Genomic DNA, 18,294 nt, shown 5'->3' with positions numbered 1-18,294 from the left:
ACAAAAACACTAACCTGAAAACATATATACACTCCCATGTTCACTGAAGCATTATTTCAATATCCAAGACATGGAAGCAAACTAAGTTTCCATTAATGGATGAATGGATAAAGAAAATGTGGTATATATACAATGGAATATTATTCAGCCATAAAAAAGAAAATCTTGCCATTTGTGATAACACGGTTGGACCTTGAGGACATTATGCTAAGTGAAATAAGTGAGACAAACGCAAATACCATATAATCTCACTTACATGTGGAGTCTTAAAAAAATTACTCATAGATACAGAGACCAGATTGGTGGTAGCTGCCAGAGGCTAGGGCAGGGGGCCTGTATTAGGTTGGTGCAAAAGTAACTGTGGTTTAAAAGGTTAAAAATTGCAAAAACCACAATTACTTTTGCACCAGCCTAATATATGTCTGAAAGTTGCTAACAGTGTAAATCTTACAAGTTCTCATAACAGGGGAAAATAAGAGAAAAAAAACACAAAACATTGTAACTATGTATGGTGATGGATGTAAACTAGACTTAAAACAGTGATCATTTTCCAATATATACATATATCAAATAATTATGCTGCACACCTGAAACTAATGTTATATGTCAATTATATCTCAAAAGAATAAGGAACTGAGGCCCAGAGATACTAAGTAGTAAGTGATAGGCAGAGGATCATCCAGGTTCTGAATATGATAGAACCAGAAACCAAATCCAAGGCCTCATATTGCCAAGTTAATGTTCTATACCATGTCAGATCCTTTGTTTGTTTCAAGTGTGTTTAGAATGAATATGTTTTGCTTTATTTCTATGCCCATTTAGCAAATGAGAAGGAAAGTAAAAGCCAAGTTAGATACAAAGTTTTTCATGTTAATAAGCCTCAAATATTTTGTAAGTTTTGTTGAATCAATGCAACACTTTTGGAGTTTATAACACCTAAACAACACACTATCCCATGCCTACTGCCAAGTGTGCTACTGTACTCATAACATCCACTAGAGGGAAGCAAACACTCGATTTTGGGCCTTACCTGCATCGGTGTTTCACTTTCTTGTCCAAACTCTTCAATTTGCTGCTGTTGCCAAGCAGCTAAACTGTAAGAGTCCTCTGTAGTTCTACCCTCCAAAGGGTTTGTCCGCAACTGCTCTGTAAGCCACATCTGCGTCCTCACAGAAGGCTGAATGGGAACTGAGCCTACTGCCTGTTGACCAATCATTAAATATTTCAGAGGTTCAAAAGCCTCTGAGCTTGTCATGTTGGGCTTGCTTTCAGGTAAGGCACTGTATGTCATGTCTAAGGTCTGCCTCCTAAGAGTGGAGGAAGAAGCTCTACAGTCCTCTTTGCTACAGCTCTCAAATTTATACTTGCAGTCCAGGGTTGATGATCGTTTTTTATTTATTTCCTTGTCCTCTAGCTTAAGCATCTCCATACTATCATGTAAGCAGCTAGGGCCAATTGTCCTTAATTGTGATGGTAAAGTCTTGCCTATCCCTGTCTTTTCCAAACCACTCCTTGACTCTTCAGTGGGAGCAATGCCACCCGTGCCGCAGTTATCCGTGGCAGTGAGTTTGGATAAAGATGACCATTTCCGGAGGGGCCGGAAGTCCTTCATGTCTAATGAAGAGTCCTGCTCCCCCCTACTGCGGTTTCCCAATGTTTGCAGGAGGCTTGCACTCCATTTTGAGCCATCTGATGTCAATGATTCTCTGTGTTTGGAAACTGAGGCGCTGGAGTTAGACGGCATGACATGGGCAGTAGGGAGAGTAACCAATGACCGACTAGGCTTAAAAGATAATGTGCCACTTGAAGTTGAATGATCTGGAAAGAGAAAAGATGTCATATTAGTTGTAATTAACGGGAAAAAATGAGGCAAAATGCCAAAACAAAAATTTGAATACGGTTTGCCAGTACAAGTTTTTCAGAGGCACTTTATGAAAATGAGGGAGTTGTTATTATTACTATTATTCTTTTACCTGAAACAGATCAAACTTTTAAACATTATTTTCTGAAAATGTATACATGACAAAATACATGCCCATTTACTATCTACTGAGAGAAGAAAAATAACTGGAAACAGGTTTGAATTCACCCTGTTTAAGTGCTGTGCCTTTAAAACAAAAATACATCCGCACTGAGAGGTGTTACTCATAATCCAGCATTAAACACTCAGACACAGCTCTATCAGAAAATGGTATTTTTCAGTGTCTTTCCTAAACTGTGGAAAATCTATGCCAAAAACTGAACATTTTAGCACCTTCCCAAAACTCTATTCAAATCCGAAATATGGATAAAGGAGCTCCTGAAATATTGGAAAATAATCTGAAAAGGTTCTAGCAATATATCTGCAGATACAGAATAGTTCTTATGTTCCCAGTTTTCCTAATGGCATCATCAATGGTTTATTTCCCAAGCTAGAATTATTTTTGGAGTATACTCTGATTCCAACTTTTCTCTGACCGTTCACTATATCCCCAAGTTGGAAGTTTCCACTTCCAAAATGACTCCACAGCTATTGCCTTAAGTCAGGTCTTCACATAATATTATTCTACACACAGGAACAAGTTTTAGCAGGCTCTATGCGAGCCCAAAGGATAAATAAGGGACTCTGTACTCAATTAGTGTACTACCATCAAGGGCCAAATTATTATCAAATGTGCCAAATTAAAAAGCAAAGATTATAATTTTTACCAGAGGTTATCTAGAAAGGGGATAGCAATTTCAAGTGTGGGAGGAGAGGAGGGGAGTGGTGAAAAGCAACTTTCATAGATTATACACTATCTTTCTATACTGTTTGGCTAATACTAGTATACATTTAAATATTACTACTGGGCTTTTATATTGTTTTAAAGAAATAAAGCAATGGGAAAAGAAACATTGAGAAGGTCATAAGAAAATTCAGATGAGAAAAAAAAAACAGACGGACCAATTCAAAACATGGAATTCCAGCAGGACTTTGCAAAGAATTTATTCATCTGGAGATGAAGAGGGAAAAAATATTACAGATGGAGGAATACAAGCAGAAGTATTATAGTGGATACTTATTATATTCAAGCTTCTCATCAACTTCAGCAGAAACCTTTTCATACTCAGGAAAATTCCCACATTGTAAGTCCAACCTCCCAAAATAAATTTCAGACCTCAAATTACCAACATATACCCTGCCACTAAGATGCAGACATTCTGAAGCACCTGCACAAAGATACCAGTTTGGAAGTGAGTCCCATGAGGAAATGGGACATTTTTGGCTGGCAGAGGTGTCAGCATTCCACAATGGCAGCAGCAGGGGTGGCCAAATCACGTTCCGGCCAGAGGTGGCAGCAGTGAGGCAGCACTAGTGGGTTCCTCCAGCACGTGGTCCGGCCCGGGGAGTGACAGTTCTCAGGGGTGATGTGAGGCATGTTACCCGCAAGCATAACCTTAAGCCTGGTTCTCCAGCCCTGCCCCAAAGTTCTGGGAGGTACCAAACACGCTTAAATAAATTGCTCATCTGTTCAATCAGCCAGCCAGCTTCTTCTGTTGATTAAGAACACTAATTGATCTAAGTTTAAAGCCAGAAAATATGGTTCCAAAACAAGGAAAACAAATTATATCATTTATCTGCAGTATGAAGTATCAAGAATAATTCTTAAAAGGTAAAAATGGGGCAGAGCTGTACAAGCCTTCAAAGACCCTGCTAAAGAAAGAGCCTGGCCTTCATTCAGCAAGAAATGTGGTATCACTGAAAGTTTCCAAACAAAGGAGAGAGTGACAGGATCAAAACTGCACTTACGATGATTATTCCAGTAGCACTGATGAGGATGGATTAAGGCAAAATGATTGGCAACAGGAAGATTAACGGGCTAGTATGAAATCAGTACAAGAAGAAAACAGAAGGGAATATACTCCTTCAGGTCAATTCTAAATAGAAACAGAACAAATGTCCCCCAAAGTCTTTGTGTTATAATCCCCCAAAGGATTACTTGTGTTACTATATTATGGTATTATATCTATTAACTAGATAAATGTTTCTTAGTATTCCTAAAGGAATATTTGTATTAAAGTCATCACAGCCTCTTAAAAATATCTTTAATTTTTTAAAACAAAAATGAGATTCATTATCAAATTTGAAATTCTCAGTTTTTTACATTAGAAAAAACTGTAAGTAAAGACATAGTGTAAAGGTGAGGTGTAGTTTTCTAAATCAGTCTTTTTAGATGCACATCGTGACTCTCCTGTTCAGCAGTCAGATGTGTTCAAACAAGTCATTTAACCTCCTTGCATCATAGTCTCCGCATCCACAAAGTCGAGATGACAACAGTGAGGATTAAATGAAATATTACACATAAATGACTCAATAGAAGTCCTGGCACAAAGCAAATGTTAGTTATAATTACACATTGAAAAATCTAAAAGAAAATGTTATTTTCAATGTAACAGACAAAAGGCTAAATGTCTATACGATACAAAGACTTCAAAACTAAAAATAAAAAACAACCTAATTTAAAAATAGGGAAAGGATATCAACAAGCAAATTACCAAACAAGAAATGCAAAATAAAGAAGATGTTTTAAAAAAAAAATGTCCAAACTCACTGATAGTAAAGTGCAGTCCTTATCAGAGTCATAAAATTATTAAAGGCTATAATATCCTTCTATGATGGGAACACAAATTGTTATAGTCTTTGTTTGAAAGAAGAGGTGCAATCTGTTTGCACATATATGAATATTGAAAATATGCTAACATAAAAGTGAGTATATGTAAAGACATATATTCATGAGCAGAGAAACAATCTCAAAGAATACACTCAAATCTTAATAAACAAAGGTAACCCCTACATAGTAGAAACGGAAGAAAAGGAGAAAGATGCTTTCACATTTTACTTTATACATGTCTTGTTTTATTTTCAAGGAGCATAACTTCAGTATTTGGTCAAACTTCTGCAAAGATGTTTTGTTTTTGTGACCTCGAAGAGTTTGAAATATCTCAAAGAACACTGTTACTAAAGTATGAATAATGAATCAGGTGACTGTCTCACTTTCCATTGTCACAGCTGAAACCTCTGAGAGCAGAGATCACTTGTCTTGGCTGCTACTTATATCTGATAATGTGCTACTTTCTTGTCTACCTTTGCTAGCTCAGTATTTCCCAACAGCATAGAAAATCAGCAATTAGTGATAAAAACCAATTCCATAACAGACTAGTAGTATCTACTCCCACAAATCTGAAAACAACTGATATATGTTGTTCATAGAATATTACACAGAGGGTAGAATTTACTTCTAAAAGTCACTTATCTGAAGTTCTCAAACTTTAGCATACAAAAGAAGTTACCTGGGATGTGGAGCCCTACTCCAAGAGATTGTGATTCAATCCAAATAAGAGAAGGGTCAGGAAATAACACTTTTTAATAAATGGTTCTATTCACTAAAGCTTAAATACCCCAAGTTCAACCATCACCGATAGCTGAGTTCTAGTGTAAAACTTGATTTCCTGTGACACTCAGAATTCATTACTGTAAAAACTAAGGATTAAAGCTTAGTCTATTCACATACATATGCACATACATACACATGCACACACATGAACTAATGAACAAGGAATTAAATATTGGACAGTATGAATATCTGAAAAAAAGACTATCAGATTTTAGATACTAATCCAGGAAATACTATTTTTAACAATTTTAACACTTTAAAAATGTCACTTCGCCCTAATGAAACAGTCAATTAGAGGTATATGCAATGCGATTCCTAATGTGTTTTATTATACTATTTAACTATAGCCACAAATCCCAAATGCAAATTATTACAATGGCATCTAGCCCACATCTAAGGTAAAACAATGAAATCTGAAACCAGCAGAGGGTAGTTCTCTTAAAAACCAAAGACAGGGTTTACAGCATTCACAGAGAGCACAGAAGAGCTAATGGTTTCAGACAGATTTCAGCTTATAAGGGAATAATATAAGGGCACTGCTGTGACCTCATAATGCAAGTCAATTATATTTAAGATAATATACTCTCAATTCTGAACAAAATTCCAACGTTCTGTTTTACTGTCATGTTCTTCTTATCCGGTAATGGATGAATACATTGATTCTATCTTCTCTTATATATGGGGATAGTCTCTCTCTGCTCTATCCTTATTAAAGTAAAAAATAATTAAATTTAAAAAGACCACACTCTCCAAACATATATTATAACAACAAAGAATGAGTCTTTACAGTTAAAAAAAAAGTAATCAGGAAGCTATACAAGCCTGTATCAAAATATTCTGATTTTAAATTAACAGCTTAATATGCGTATCAGTCAATATTAAATATTATATTTTACATTTTTAAACAAAAGTGTTAACTGTAATTCAAAGTCAACATTTCAGTTTTATACAACACAATGATACTTTTTCTCTTTGCTGCTAATGCCACAATCATGTCATATCATGAGAAAAAACATTTTTAATGCTACATGTAACCCCATCCTTCAAAAAAACATGAACATTTCTAAGTATTTATCATATTTTCAAATAATCTAAACTACATATTTTTAAATATTTTTAAATAATCTAAACTACAGTCTGGTAGGGAAAGTGCTATATACAGAATCTCAACAATAGATCAACTAAACAATCTCCTAGGAATGTATTATGCCCAAGGCACTGTGCGACAATGCAAACATATTATTTGCAATAAAAATATGAATATAGTCCTTCCCTTTGGCGTTTACAGTTTCACTATTACACACACAGCTGTAGGCAGGACTAAAGTTTATCATAAGGAAACTACAAAATGCCAGCCAAACAATGAGAAGTGAGCCAGAGAAAAGACAGACTACTCATAAAAGAACTCTCAGAATGATAGCTAACTTCTCATCACCAATAATGAAATCCAGAACACAGTGAAATAGTAGCTTCAAAAGGTTAAAAGTAAATAATTGGTACCCAAGTACTGTTTGGAAAAGTACACTATTTTTCAAAACTCGAGACAAAACATATTTTCAGCTAAATAAAAACAGAGCTTATTACCAACAGACTCATAAAAAGAACTACTAAAATTCCCTTAGTTTCTTTCGGGAAGAAGAAAAATAAGCCCTGAATTGTAAAAGGAACAAATTTCTTTAAAAGTAAATTTATGATTAACTCTAAAAAAAATCCCATGAGGACAAGGATTGCATAAAACAATAAAACAATATCTAATTTGTAGGTTAAAAAAGTACAAAATCATAATATTTGTCAACTATGACTATAACTCAAAACAGAGGCGGATCAGCATTCCAATGTTTAAAGGTCCTTATATTTGTGAAAGGAGGAAAAAGATTCTAACCACTATTATAGATAGTCACATTAGGGATGCATATTATAATTTATACATCAACAACTAAAAGAATAGGTAGAGCTGGTACAGCTACACTACCGCCAGCAAAAGAATAAAATTGGATCCCTACCTTATACCATCCACAAATATTAACTAAAAATTAAATCACAAGCCTACAAATACAAAACTCTTAGAAGAAATCATAGGTGTAAATCTTCATGTCAGGCAGTGGTTTTTCAGCTATAACACCAAAAGCCCAAGCAACAAGAGAAAATAAAAATAAATTGGACATCATCAAAATTTTAAAAATTTTTGCTACAAATGAGACCATCAAGAAAGTAAAAAGACAACCCACAAAATGGGAGAAAACATTTGCAAATCTTATCTAAAGACACTTGTATCTACATTATATAAAGAACCCTTAACAACTCAATAATAAAAACATAAATGATGCAATTTAAAAATGGGTGCAGAAATTGAATAGACATTTCTCCAAAGAAGATATAAAAATGGCCTTATTAAAGCATATGAAAAGATGCTTGACATCATTTACTCATGGGGAAATGCAAATTAAAACCACAATGAGATACCATTTCATACCCATTCGGATGGCTATCATCAAAATGACAGATAATATGTATTGGTATGTGGAGAAACTAAATTTCATACAATGCTGGGGGGTATGGTGTCGCTGCTTAGGAAACAGTGGCAGTTCCTCAAAAAGGTTAAACATAGAGATATCATATGACCCAGCAATTCCACTCCTAAGTATAAACCCAAGAAAAATAAAAATATATACACAGAGGCATTATTCTTAATAATCAAAAGTCAAAACAACCCAAATGTCCATCAATTGATGAATAAATAAAATGTATTCTAAAAAATGTAGTATCATCCAAACAATGGAATAATATATGGGGATAAAATAAAATGAAGTACTAATACATGCTACACCATGAATAAATCTTGAAAACATGTAAGTGAAAACCATTCACTAAGGACCAAATATTACATGATTCCATCTATATGAAATGTCCAGATCAAAGCAATCTAAAGACACGGAAAGATTAATAGTTACTTAGGGCTGGGAAGATGGGGAATGACAGACAGCTAACAGATTTATTTGGGGTGGAGGCTAAAAATGTTCTAAAACTGGATTGTGGTAATAGTTATATGATTCTGAGAATATATTAAACTGTATACTGTAAATGGGTGAATGGTATGGTATGTAAATTATATCCCAATAAGGCTATATTTTAAAAAGATAGGTAGAGTACGTATATAACTCTAACAGACTAGAAAAATGGCATAAAGAGTCAATCAAAAGAAGGCAAGAGATGGAAAAAAAGTTTGAGAAAGGCAGAAAAAGTATACCGTAGGATTTTTTAAATACATCAAAACATAACAACACAGTAAGTGAAAATTCTAGACTAGAATATTCCAAATAATTTTTTAATCAAGCAAAATGTTTACAAAAGACAAACCTAAAACATTAAGCCCTATTTTGGCATTACGGTATCTGCACTGAGTCTGAGAATGATTACAAAAAGAGAATAATCATTCAAAAATAACTGTCAAGAACATTAGGAAAACTGTATGTCAGGTATCAATACCACGAAAAGCATGCTTTCCTGAACTGCTTGCTTTTATTCCTTGTATTTTAAGGATAGTGAGAAACTTCTGTTTCCCTACAGCCAAATGTATGGCTTATTCTTTTAGCAATTATACAGATAGCAATAGTACATGATTCTATGCAAATCTTAGTTCTCATTTTGTTATTGTCTAATCATTATTATCTATCACACTGTTTTCTATTTTATATTTTTTCTCAGTTGTATTTTGTGAAGCCACCTTAAATCCTATTAAAACAAAAAATGAGTGAAAAGTTATAAAATTACTTGTTTAAAATAATTACATAAGTCTAGTATTTACAAACTAGGCAGTTCTCAAGTCTTTTTTGTCCATTCTCTTAGCAACCATTCACAACAAAGAAACTTCTTTCTCTAAGCTTATGTAAAACAAGATAAAACCCTGTATGTTTTTTTAAAGGGGTATGTCTGATCTCCAGCCAGATTGTTGGCTTGTTGGCAATTTAGTTAAAGGACAATCTAAGGTACAGTTTAAAGAGGTCAACAATTCAAAGCAAAAGCCATTTGAAAAGCTGGTCAGTAAAAACAGATTTTTTTTTTTAAAACACAAAAACGTAAGTATTTTTTTCTTCAGTGCCTTTTAAAATTTAATCAAACTACCATTTTCTGGATGTCTTCCACTAGTTTCAATGTAAGTCGCATCAGGCAGGCAGTTTACTTGCAAAGAGCCACATTTCTATAAAATTTTTTACAAATCAAACTATAACTTAATCTCTTAAATTATGGGACGTGATTTTTGAAACTGCAAATTTTCTCAGAAACAAAATTACTACTTTGTGATAGAACAGACAAAAAATTATTTGGTCCTCTATCTATCTGCAAGTCTGGGGAGATGGAGAGTCTTCCCTGAACCCAAGGCTGTGTGACGAAAGAGCCTTTCCAGGTCAGAAGTATATGCGTTCATCATAGGTCTCTAAAATGGACTCAATTCAGTTCCGCATGGTCGGGTTCAGGTATTCACATCCTACTAGGACAGGAAGCAAAACGGTAGAAAAAAATGAATGAATGAATGAATAAATGAATGAATGAATAGGTGGATGGATGAATGGATGGATGGATGGATAAATGAATAACACTGAAGGTAAGAATGAGGTCTATTAAAAAACAAAATATAGCTCCAACAATTTTAATTTCTGCAAAATTACTAGAGCTGTTAATGCCATTATATGCCATATTAAATCATTTAAAATTCAAATATTTCATTTGAAGCAATAATGTAAATTAACAAGAAAATTTAAGCAGAGATGCAGGGCAAAGGAAAAGGGTTGTTTGGTTGGCAAAAAAAAAAAAAAGGAAATTATAACTGTTTTGAACACTGCCTTGAAATTATTTCATTTCACAAGCAAAAGAGTGTTCTGTACATAACCTCTGACCTACTCCCATATGCAAATGAAGAACTAAAGTCCATAAAGGTTAAATTACTTGACCAAGTACAGATCTCAAAATAGAATCCTAGTCTCCTATTTCTCAGTGTAGTATTACCTAACCTATCCTACACTACACCTCTCAGGGCTTCTTTCCCTCTAGTTTATCCCTTCCAAGTACAGATATCTAACAAACATACAAACAAACAGGGTTTTAGAGTTAGAGTTGAAGAATCTCAGTTCCAACGCTTGAAAAGCTGTAATCCTGGATATATTACTAGTGTCCTCTGAGTCTTAATTTTCCACCAGTAAAAAGATTATATTTTACCTCAGAAGGATTTCTAAAATTTAAAAAAAAGTTTTAAATCAAGTATAAAGTATAAGACCTCATACTGCAAAAATTTATGGCATATTTTTATTAAATTAAAGCCAACTGACCAGTGAATCCATTGTAATGTCTAGAAGTCATGTTACTGGAATATGCATTATCAGAGTCCTGAAAGTTCCAAAGTTATGAAGTTGCAAAAACAATATTATTCACCAATAAACTGACCACTAATAAAATAAAACAAAGATAACTGGTTAGAGAATGGTCTAAATATCACTTACTTTACCTATAAAGTGGGTATAAAATTGTACCTAACATCTAGTTTTTAAATTTACTGTAACAATCTGTATACCTCTTATCACAGTGCCTTGTACATAGTAAATGTTCAATAAATATTATTATTATTATTAAAAAGTTAAGAGGGAACTCTTAATTTACTTAAAAATATTACCAAGGTGTGGGGGGTAAGCAGAGAATAACTGAAATGAGATTGTCGTGTATTATAATTTGTAATTGTATAAATCTGATGTTGACTACATGTGTGTTCACCATTTTAGTTTATTTCCACTTTGGTATATGTTTGAAATTTTCTATTAAAAAAAGGATGAAGAGTAAGAACAAAAGGATATTTTACATTAAGATGAAGTGTTTTAAAGAAACAATTTGGCAAAGTATGCTAATAAAATCTAATCACTGTAGTAAAATATACAAGCAAAGAAAAGAGAAAGCCTTGGGAAATTTTTATGACATCCTCAAGAATTAGTGGTTGCCTAGAATTTGGGGTAAAGGGGAGTTGGAGGATGATGGCTAAGGGGAGTGGGGTTTCTTTCCGGGGTAATGAAAATGTCCAAAAACTGACACTGGTAATACATATACAACTATGTGACTACACTAAAAGCCACTGAATTGTACAGTTCAAATGGGTGAATTGTGTGGTATGTGAATTCCATCTAAATAAAACTGTTCAAAAAGAATGAATGTATGATTTTCATCTCCTAAATATCTCCTGAATGATACCATTTTCTCCTTTCCCTCTGTCTCTTTTTATGAACAAGTCACCATCAGCTCCTACTTGCAACTCATCTGGTCTCCTGGCATCGTTTACTCTCTGAGGCAACCTCAGAATGTTCTTTCACCTCTGTCTTTGAGCACGCTGTCCTCAGCCTAGGCTGCTCTCCTGCCCCACCCGCGATGCTCTGCTAGTTCCTACTCACCTTTTGGGGCCTCAGCTTAAAAACCATCACTTCTGCCAGGTGTCCCTCCCCTAATCCAGTGCATTAGGTATGCACCCCCCTCCCCCAGTACTTCGTACTTCCCCTATCACACCGTTCATCATGCTTTAGCATAAGGCAGACCGGAAGTCTGCCTTCTCTACTAAACTGTATGTATACAATGAACAGGGGAAATTCTGTTTGATTCTAACCTCTAGCACAATAGACACATAATAGACACTCAATAAGCATTAGCTATGTGGATAAATGAATGATTGAACAAGTCCTCACTTAAAAGGCCTTACTTTCTTTGTAAGATAAAGGACAATGCACCCAATGGTAACTTTTCTGATTTTTTTCCTTTCTGATACATATTTGCAGGATGACCTCAAAATTTGTATTATTTAACAGCGCTATTATTTTTAGTAAAAACAACGAACTACCGAAGATATGACTTAAGTCCATTTTTATCAGTCCCTCCTATTTGAAATAAATGAGGTTAATTAGATAAGAAAATTATCTCTAATACAAATTACCAGTTGGGAATTATTTTTTTTTAATTATTTAACTCTATCTATACCTTTTTAAAGTAAAATATATAAATATACATCAAAATTAGCCCAGACAGACTGTCCTGAGCTACACTTAAGGACTCAGATTTTAAAAGAGAAACTGCCTGTGAGCCAGCCTGCCTGCAGTGCCATGTGACACAGGACAGGAAGACAGCCCGCGGAAGGTTACAAAGCCAAGCCCAGGCAAAGATTAAGTTCTTTTTCTGTCTCAGGGTCTTAGACTCCCAGTTTTCTCCTGCTTCTCCCTTAATCACTCAGCTCTGGCACCACATCTAGGTTATGGCTTACACAAGTGCTGCATATTTCAAAAACAACTAACTCCCTCTCAAACTAATTTCTGTGGCAACAGCAGCTATTCACGCGGACTCCAGGTCTCCGCAAAGGAAACCTAAGAAGAAACTGGGGATCTGCTGGTGCGGCTTATGTCACGATTTAGTGATCTTGCAGGTGCATCTAGCCTCATGTCACAGATCTATTTCCCACCAGGCAGAATTTGACACCTCATGTACAAATTACCACAGCTAAAAAGTGATGCTGCTAAGGTTACATTAGTGTCTCAACTTCTTGTTAAATATAAAAATCTCACACCCTCAATTAGCATTATTTTAAATCTCAAAATACCACAGCTAAAAGCAAATCACTCAATGGCAATTTTAGAACACTGTTCTGTACAAGAGGCCCATCCCTGTTGAGATTCTTATGTAATCCTCTCCTCCATTTTGATCTCTTTCCAATTCTGCATTTCTTGAAACACAGTAAGTATTCAATAAGTATTTATTAAATCAAAAATGAACGAGCCTCTAAAAGCTGCAGGTTAGAGCGGAAAGAAAGGAAGGGTACCTTTATTTATATAATGGTTACTTATAAAACTGGATACATGCCATTCATAGAGCATTTATATTATGCATGCAATACTCATGTATTGACTCTTAAATAATCATGTATTCATGTACTCTATATTCATGCATTGATTCTTAAAGAATTAAAATAAAACACATTAAAATTAAAAGGAATGCAAGGTATTTTTCAGATGATTCACAGGAGACTTTGAGGATTCAGTAGTGTCCAAAGAGCATCACTGGGAACATCAGGTAGAACCAAACAATACAAAGAACAGAGAGTGAGGTGGAAAAGAGGGGGGTCAAACCAGACAGTACCATTCCGTCTGTTTAAGGTCTGATGCTTCACAGATGTGCTGTTTACTTAAAGTCACGTGCCACAGACTTCATGCAAAAACTATTCCATGTACTTTGATCTATACTCCCAAAATTGAATTTACATTTAGTATATAGAGATACACCTATATTCAACTGTAACTGTCTTGTATCCAAAGAGAAATAGTTATTAAGGTCACTATGAACTCAAAATTTACTATTACAGATTAAATATTTGAATTATATAGCATAAGCATAATCTTATTATTTGCAAACAGCAAATTTTGGAAGCTGGTAGCAAGTAAATGGAAGCCTGGTACAATCATACTCTTGGACCTGCTCACCTCCACGTGGGCACCTACTGGCCCAGCAGCAAACTGTGCTCTGAGACTCCAGAGGAATGTTCCCTCCTCGCTCCTAAGTAAGTCTGAGGGCCTGCACTCCAGACCCCATAGGAAAATTCAAGCAGGAATTACTGACATTATTCCTTTTCCCCATCACCAACTGAGCAACAAAACTCTTCAGAATTCCAAAAATTCTCCGATCTAAAATCTTCCCTAACCCAAAACTTTCCATCCCACCATACCCACCTTAACTAACTCCCTTTGCCAAAGGAACCAGAACAATCCCCATGCAGTGACGCTCTTATCACTGTCAAATGATAATAACAGTTAAAGGCAGATAACTATTCTATAGAACAAACTCAAATTACATTTGGTAACATTGGTCCAAATTTCATATGTATTATTTAGAAATTAATATAATTCTATGCCACAGTAATTTTCAGCTGGAGGTTATAGTACAAAGGAGATGAACACTTTTCAGGTTATTCTATAATATTTATAATATAAAATAGATTTAATTTAAAAATGATAAAAAATAAACACTTTATAGATCTATGGCTAGTAGACGACAAAAAGATTTATATAATCAAGACCAAAGTATATAAAACACATCCACGTAAGACTGCCATGAAATACTCGAAATGCATAGCATGTTTTAAATCTAGATTATATTATAAATATCAACCTATTAGTTCTGTTCTAATGCAAGGCCATTTTCAACATTCAGTAACCTTCTATTAAGGTTATCTTCCTGAGTCCTTTACATGAAGCAAATCCAACAATGAAAAACAAAGATTATAATATAGAAGACTCAGGACATTTACCAAAGAACAGAGAAGGTAAAAAACAAACGAATAGTTCCCACAAAGTGGATAACATAAGAACTTCTGAAAAGACATAAATTCAGGAGGAAAACCATATACTGATTGGAATCAAGTGTTACATAAGCAAAGACATCAAACCTTCCTCCTAAATAGTTTTCAATATGGCTGATAAAACTACTTCCTATATTCAGATAACATTTTTAAATAGCTGACTTTTTTAACGAGTATACACACTTCACTTCTCCAGTCAATAATAAATGTAAACAAAATCATTCATCAGAGTGACGTCATAGGAATGGCGGCAGCGGGGCACATTTTCTGAGTTCTCCTCCGGATTTTATTACAAACGGGACATATAACCCATCAAACAACTCTTCGCTCATCACGCAGAACAGCTAAGAGACTCCTAAGAGACTCGTGTAAGGATTACTTGAAGCTGCGCAAATTGGGCGAGCAGGGGAAGAAAGAAGGGAGCGGAGAGGAAACGCGCGGTCGCGCGGTGGAATCAAGCCGGCGGCGGCGGCTGCGGCAGTAAACTGCAGCTCTAAAGACACAGGGAGATATAGAACACGCAGAACAGCGGGAGACTCGTGGAGGAATTTGCCTGAAGGTGTGCGCGGATTACAAGCAGGGGAGGAGGCGGGACAGCGAAGTGGAAGCGCGCCCTCCCACCCCCACCCACGCGGAGCCGAGGCCGGCGGCGCCGGGACTACGGAGCGCAGACTCCTGGAAGCAGAGCACAGGCCGTGCAGCAACGGCTGCGCTGCGCGGCTCCCAGGTCGGACGGAGGCTCGTGGAAGGTTTGCTTTGAGGTGCACTAGGTGGGCGAGCGGGAGGGGGAGGAGTGTGCCCACAGAAAAAGTGGAGGGCAGCACCCGGGGCTCTAGAGTCCCACGGGAGCCCAGGGTGTGGCGGAGAGCGTAGGGTCCAGGAGGTGAGCTCTTTCCCTGCGTCCCACAGTTGATTGCTCCCGCCGGGGCGGGCAGCTCGTGGGCCCTAGGGCAGACAAAGAACTGAGACGCCACACCTGGGCCCCTCACCGCGCTTTTCGAATCCTCCCCCCGCCCTTCCAGAGACTTAAACTACCCCTAACTGAGAAACAGTGTCAGATTACAGAGGGGCGTCTGCGCTCAGGCGCTGGGAAGATTGGCAGCCGGCTCTGACCTTCGGAAGAGGCTGGGAGGAGGGGATTTTCGCTGGACGAGGAGAGAGGAGACTCCCACACCCCCAGCCACCACCTTTTCAGGCCTGCGGGAGGAGTGTGAGTGGCTGGCCTGGGAGGGAGGAGACCCCTCCATCCCCAGGCCCCACCCTTTCTGGCTGGCCTGCGGCGGGGCAAGGGCAACCGCGGAAGCAATCCCTGAGTTCAGCAGTAAGCGGCAGTCGCAGCTCCTGGCTTTCAGCAGCTTAGAGATCTCCCGCCCGCCCCCTCCCACTCATCCTTGGAAGGAGGGCCCTAAGACTCAGGAGTACTGGGCACAGGGCTGTTGGAGCTACTCTCAGCGTGCATTTGTGCAGGAAAGGACAGAAACTGCATGGTCTCTCTGAAAACTGTCATCCAGACCCCTCAGCCCCTCGCATTTAAATCTACACTCCCAAATTCACTCTGGGCACCAGGTGACTAGCGATGCCTGCGCACTAGGCAGGGAACTCTTTGGCACAGAGGAGGACAACCTGGAGATCACCTGGTGGGCTTAAGCCAAGACTGGTGCTGCTTTCTGTTTTGCTTTGCTTGGTGGTCTTTATTTTTTTTTTATTTTTTATTTTTTATTTTTTATTTTTTTATTTTTTTTTATTTTTTTATTTTTTTTTCTTTCTTTCTCTTCTTTTTTTTTCTTTTTTCTGCTTGTTGTGATTTGCTTTGTTCTGTCTTTATTTCTTTGATATGTTTGCCTATGTTGAGTGGGGATTGTCGGTTGTATTTTATTTGTGAATGTACTTGATTTGTTTTCTTTGTTGTTGTTGTTGTTGTTGTTGTACTTGCTAACTTTATTTGTGCTGAAACTGCCCTACCAGGGCCCAGCTTAAGAGGCACAAGATTCAACATATCCAGAAGCCAACTCTGGACCAAACCAGAGTACTACCGGGTTTGACCTACAAGTCACCCACGGAAGGAGGGCCCTAAGACTCAGGAGTACTGGGCACAGGGCTGGTGGAGCTACTCTCAGTGTGCATTTGTGCAGGAAAGAACAGAAACTGCATGGTCTCTCTGAAAACTGTCATCCAGATCCCTCAGCCCCTCGCATTTAAATCTACACTCCCAAATTCACTCTGGGCACCAGGTGACTAGCGCTGCCTGTGCACTAGGCAGGGAACTCTTTGGCACAGCGGAGGACAACCCGGAGATTACCTGGTGGGCTTAAGCCAAGACTGGTGCTGCTTTCTGTTTTGCTTTGCTTGGTGATTTTTGTTTGTTTGTTTGTTTGTTTGTTTGTTTGTTTTGTTTTGCTTTTTTGTTTTTTTGCTTTTGTTTTTGTTTTGTTTTGTGTTGTTTTGCTTTGTTCTCTTTTTTCCTTTCTTTTCTTTTTCTTTTTTTTCTTTCTTTCTCTTCTTTTTTTTTTCTTTTCTTTGCTTGTTGTGATTTGCTCTGTTCTGTCTTTATTTCTTTGATATCTTTGCCTATGTTGAGTGGGGATTGTCGGTTGTATTTTACATGTGAATGTACTTGATTTGTTTTCCTTGTTGTTGTTGTTGTTGTTGTTGTTGTTGTACTTGGTAACTTTATTTGTGCTGAAACTGCCCTACCAGGGCCCAGATTAAGAGGCACAAGATTCAACATATCCAGAAGCCAACTCTGGACCAAACCAGAGTACTACCGGGTTTGACCTACAAGTCACCCATGGAAGGAGGGCCCTAAGACTCAGGAATACTGACCACAGGGCTGGTGGAGCTACTCTCAGCGTGCATTTGTGCAGGAAAGGACAGAAACTGCATGGTCTCTCTGAAAACTGTCATCCAGACCCCTCAGCCCCTCGCATTTAAATCTACACTCCCAAATTCACTCTGGGCACCAGGTGACCAGCGCTGCCTGCGCAATAGGCAGGGAACTCTTTGGCACAGCAGAGGACAACCTGGAGATTACCTGGTGGGCTTAAGCCAAGACTGGTTCTGCTTTCTGTTTTGCTTTGCTTGGTACTTCCTTTTTTTTTTTTTTTTTTTTTCTGCTTGTAGTGATTTGCTTTGTTCTGTCATTATTGCTTTGATATCTTTGCCTATGTTGAGGGGGGATTGTTGGTTGTATTTTACATGTGAATGTACTTGATTTGTTTTCTTTATTGTTGTTGTTGTTGTTGTACTTGGTAACTTGATTTGTGCTGAAACTGCCCTACCAGGGCCCAGCTTAAGAGGCACAAGATTCAACATTTTCCAGAAGCCAACTCTGGACCAAACCAGAGTACTACCGAGTTTGACCTACAAGTCACACACCCAGAGGGAATTCTCTGAAGGCACAAGAGCCCATAGAGGCCAAACCTCATTTAAGTGGCCAACCCTCACCCAGCAGAACACCCTGTGGTGAGCAGAGCCAAGTTTCACAACTAGACGGCCTGGGAGTTAAGCCCA

At 37.3% G+C, this 18,294-nt stretch overlaps 1 protein-coding gene across 1 annotated transcript in view; it reads right to left on the bottom strand.

Annotated features, from left to right (window-relative positions):
* CEP85L (centrosomal protein 85L) overlaps window positions 1-18,294 on the bottom strand; it is a 110,489-nt gene that overhangs the window by 68,737 nt on the left and 23,458 nt on the right. The window contains exon 3 of the mRNA XM_081044778.1: window positions 1,031-1,818. Within this exon, the coding sequence (XP_080900904.1) occupies window positions 1,031-1,818 (788 nt within the window). The remainder of the gene's footprint in view (window positions 1-1,030; window positions 1,819-18,294) is intronic.

This window comes from Rhinolophus hipposideros (assembly GCF_964194185.1).
Source record: "Rhinolophus hipposideros genome assembly, chromosome: 3".
NCBI lineage: Eukaryota > Metazoa > Chordata > Mammalia > Chiroptera > Rhinolophidae > Rhinolophus > Rhinolophus hipposideros.
Note: the sequence above shows the minus strand (reverse complement) of the source record. Positions and strands in the feature narration are given on the sequence as shown.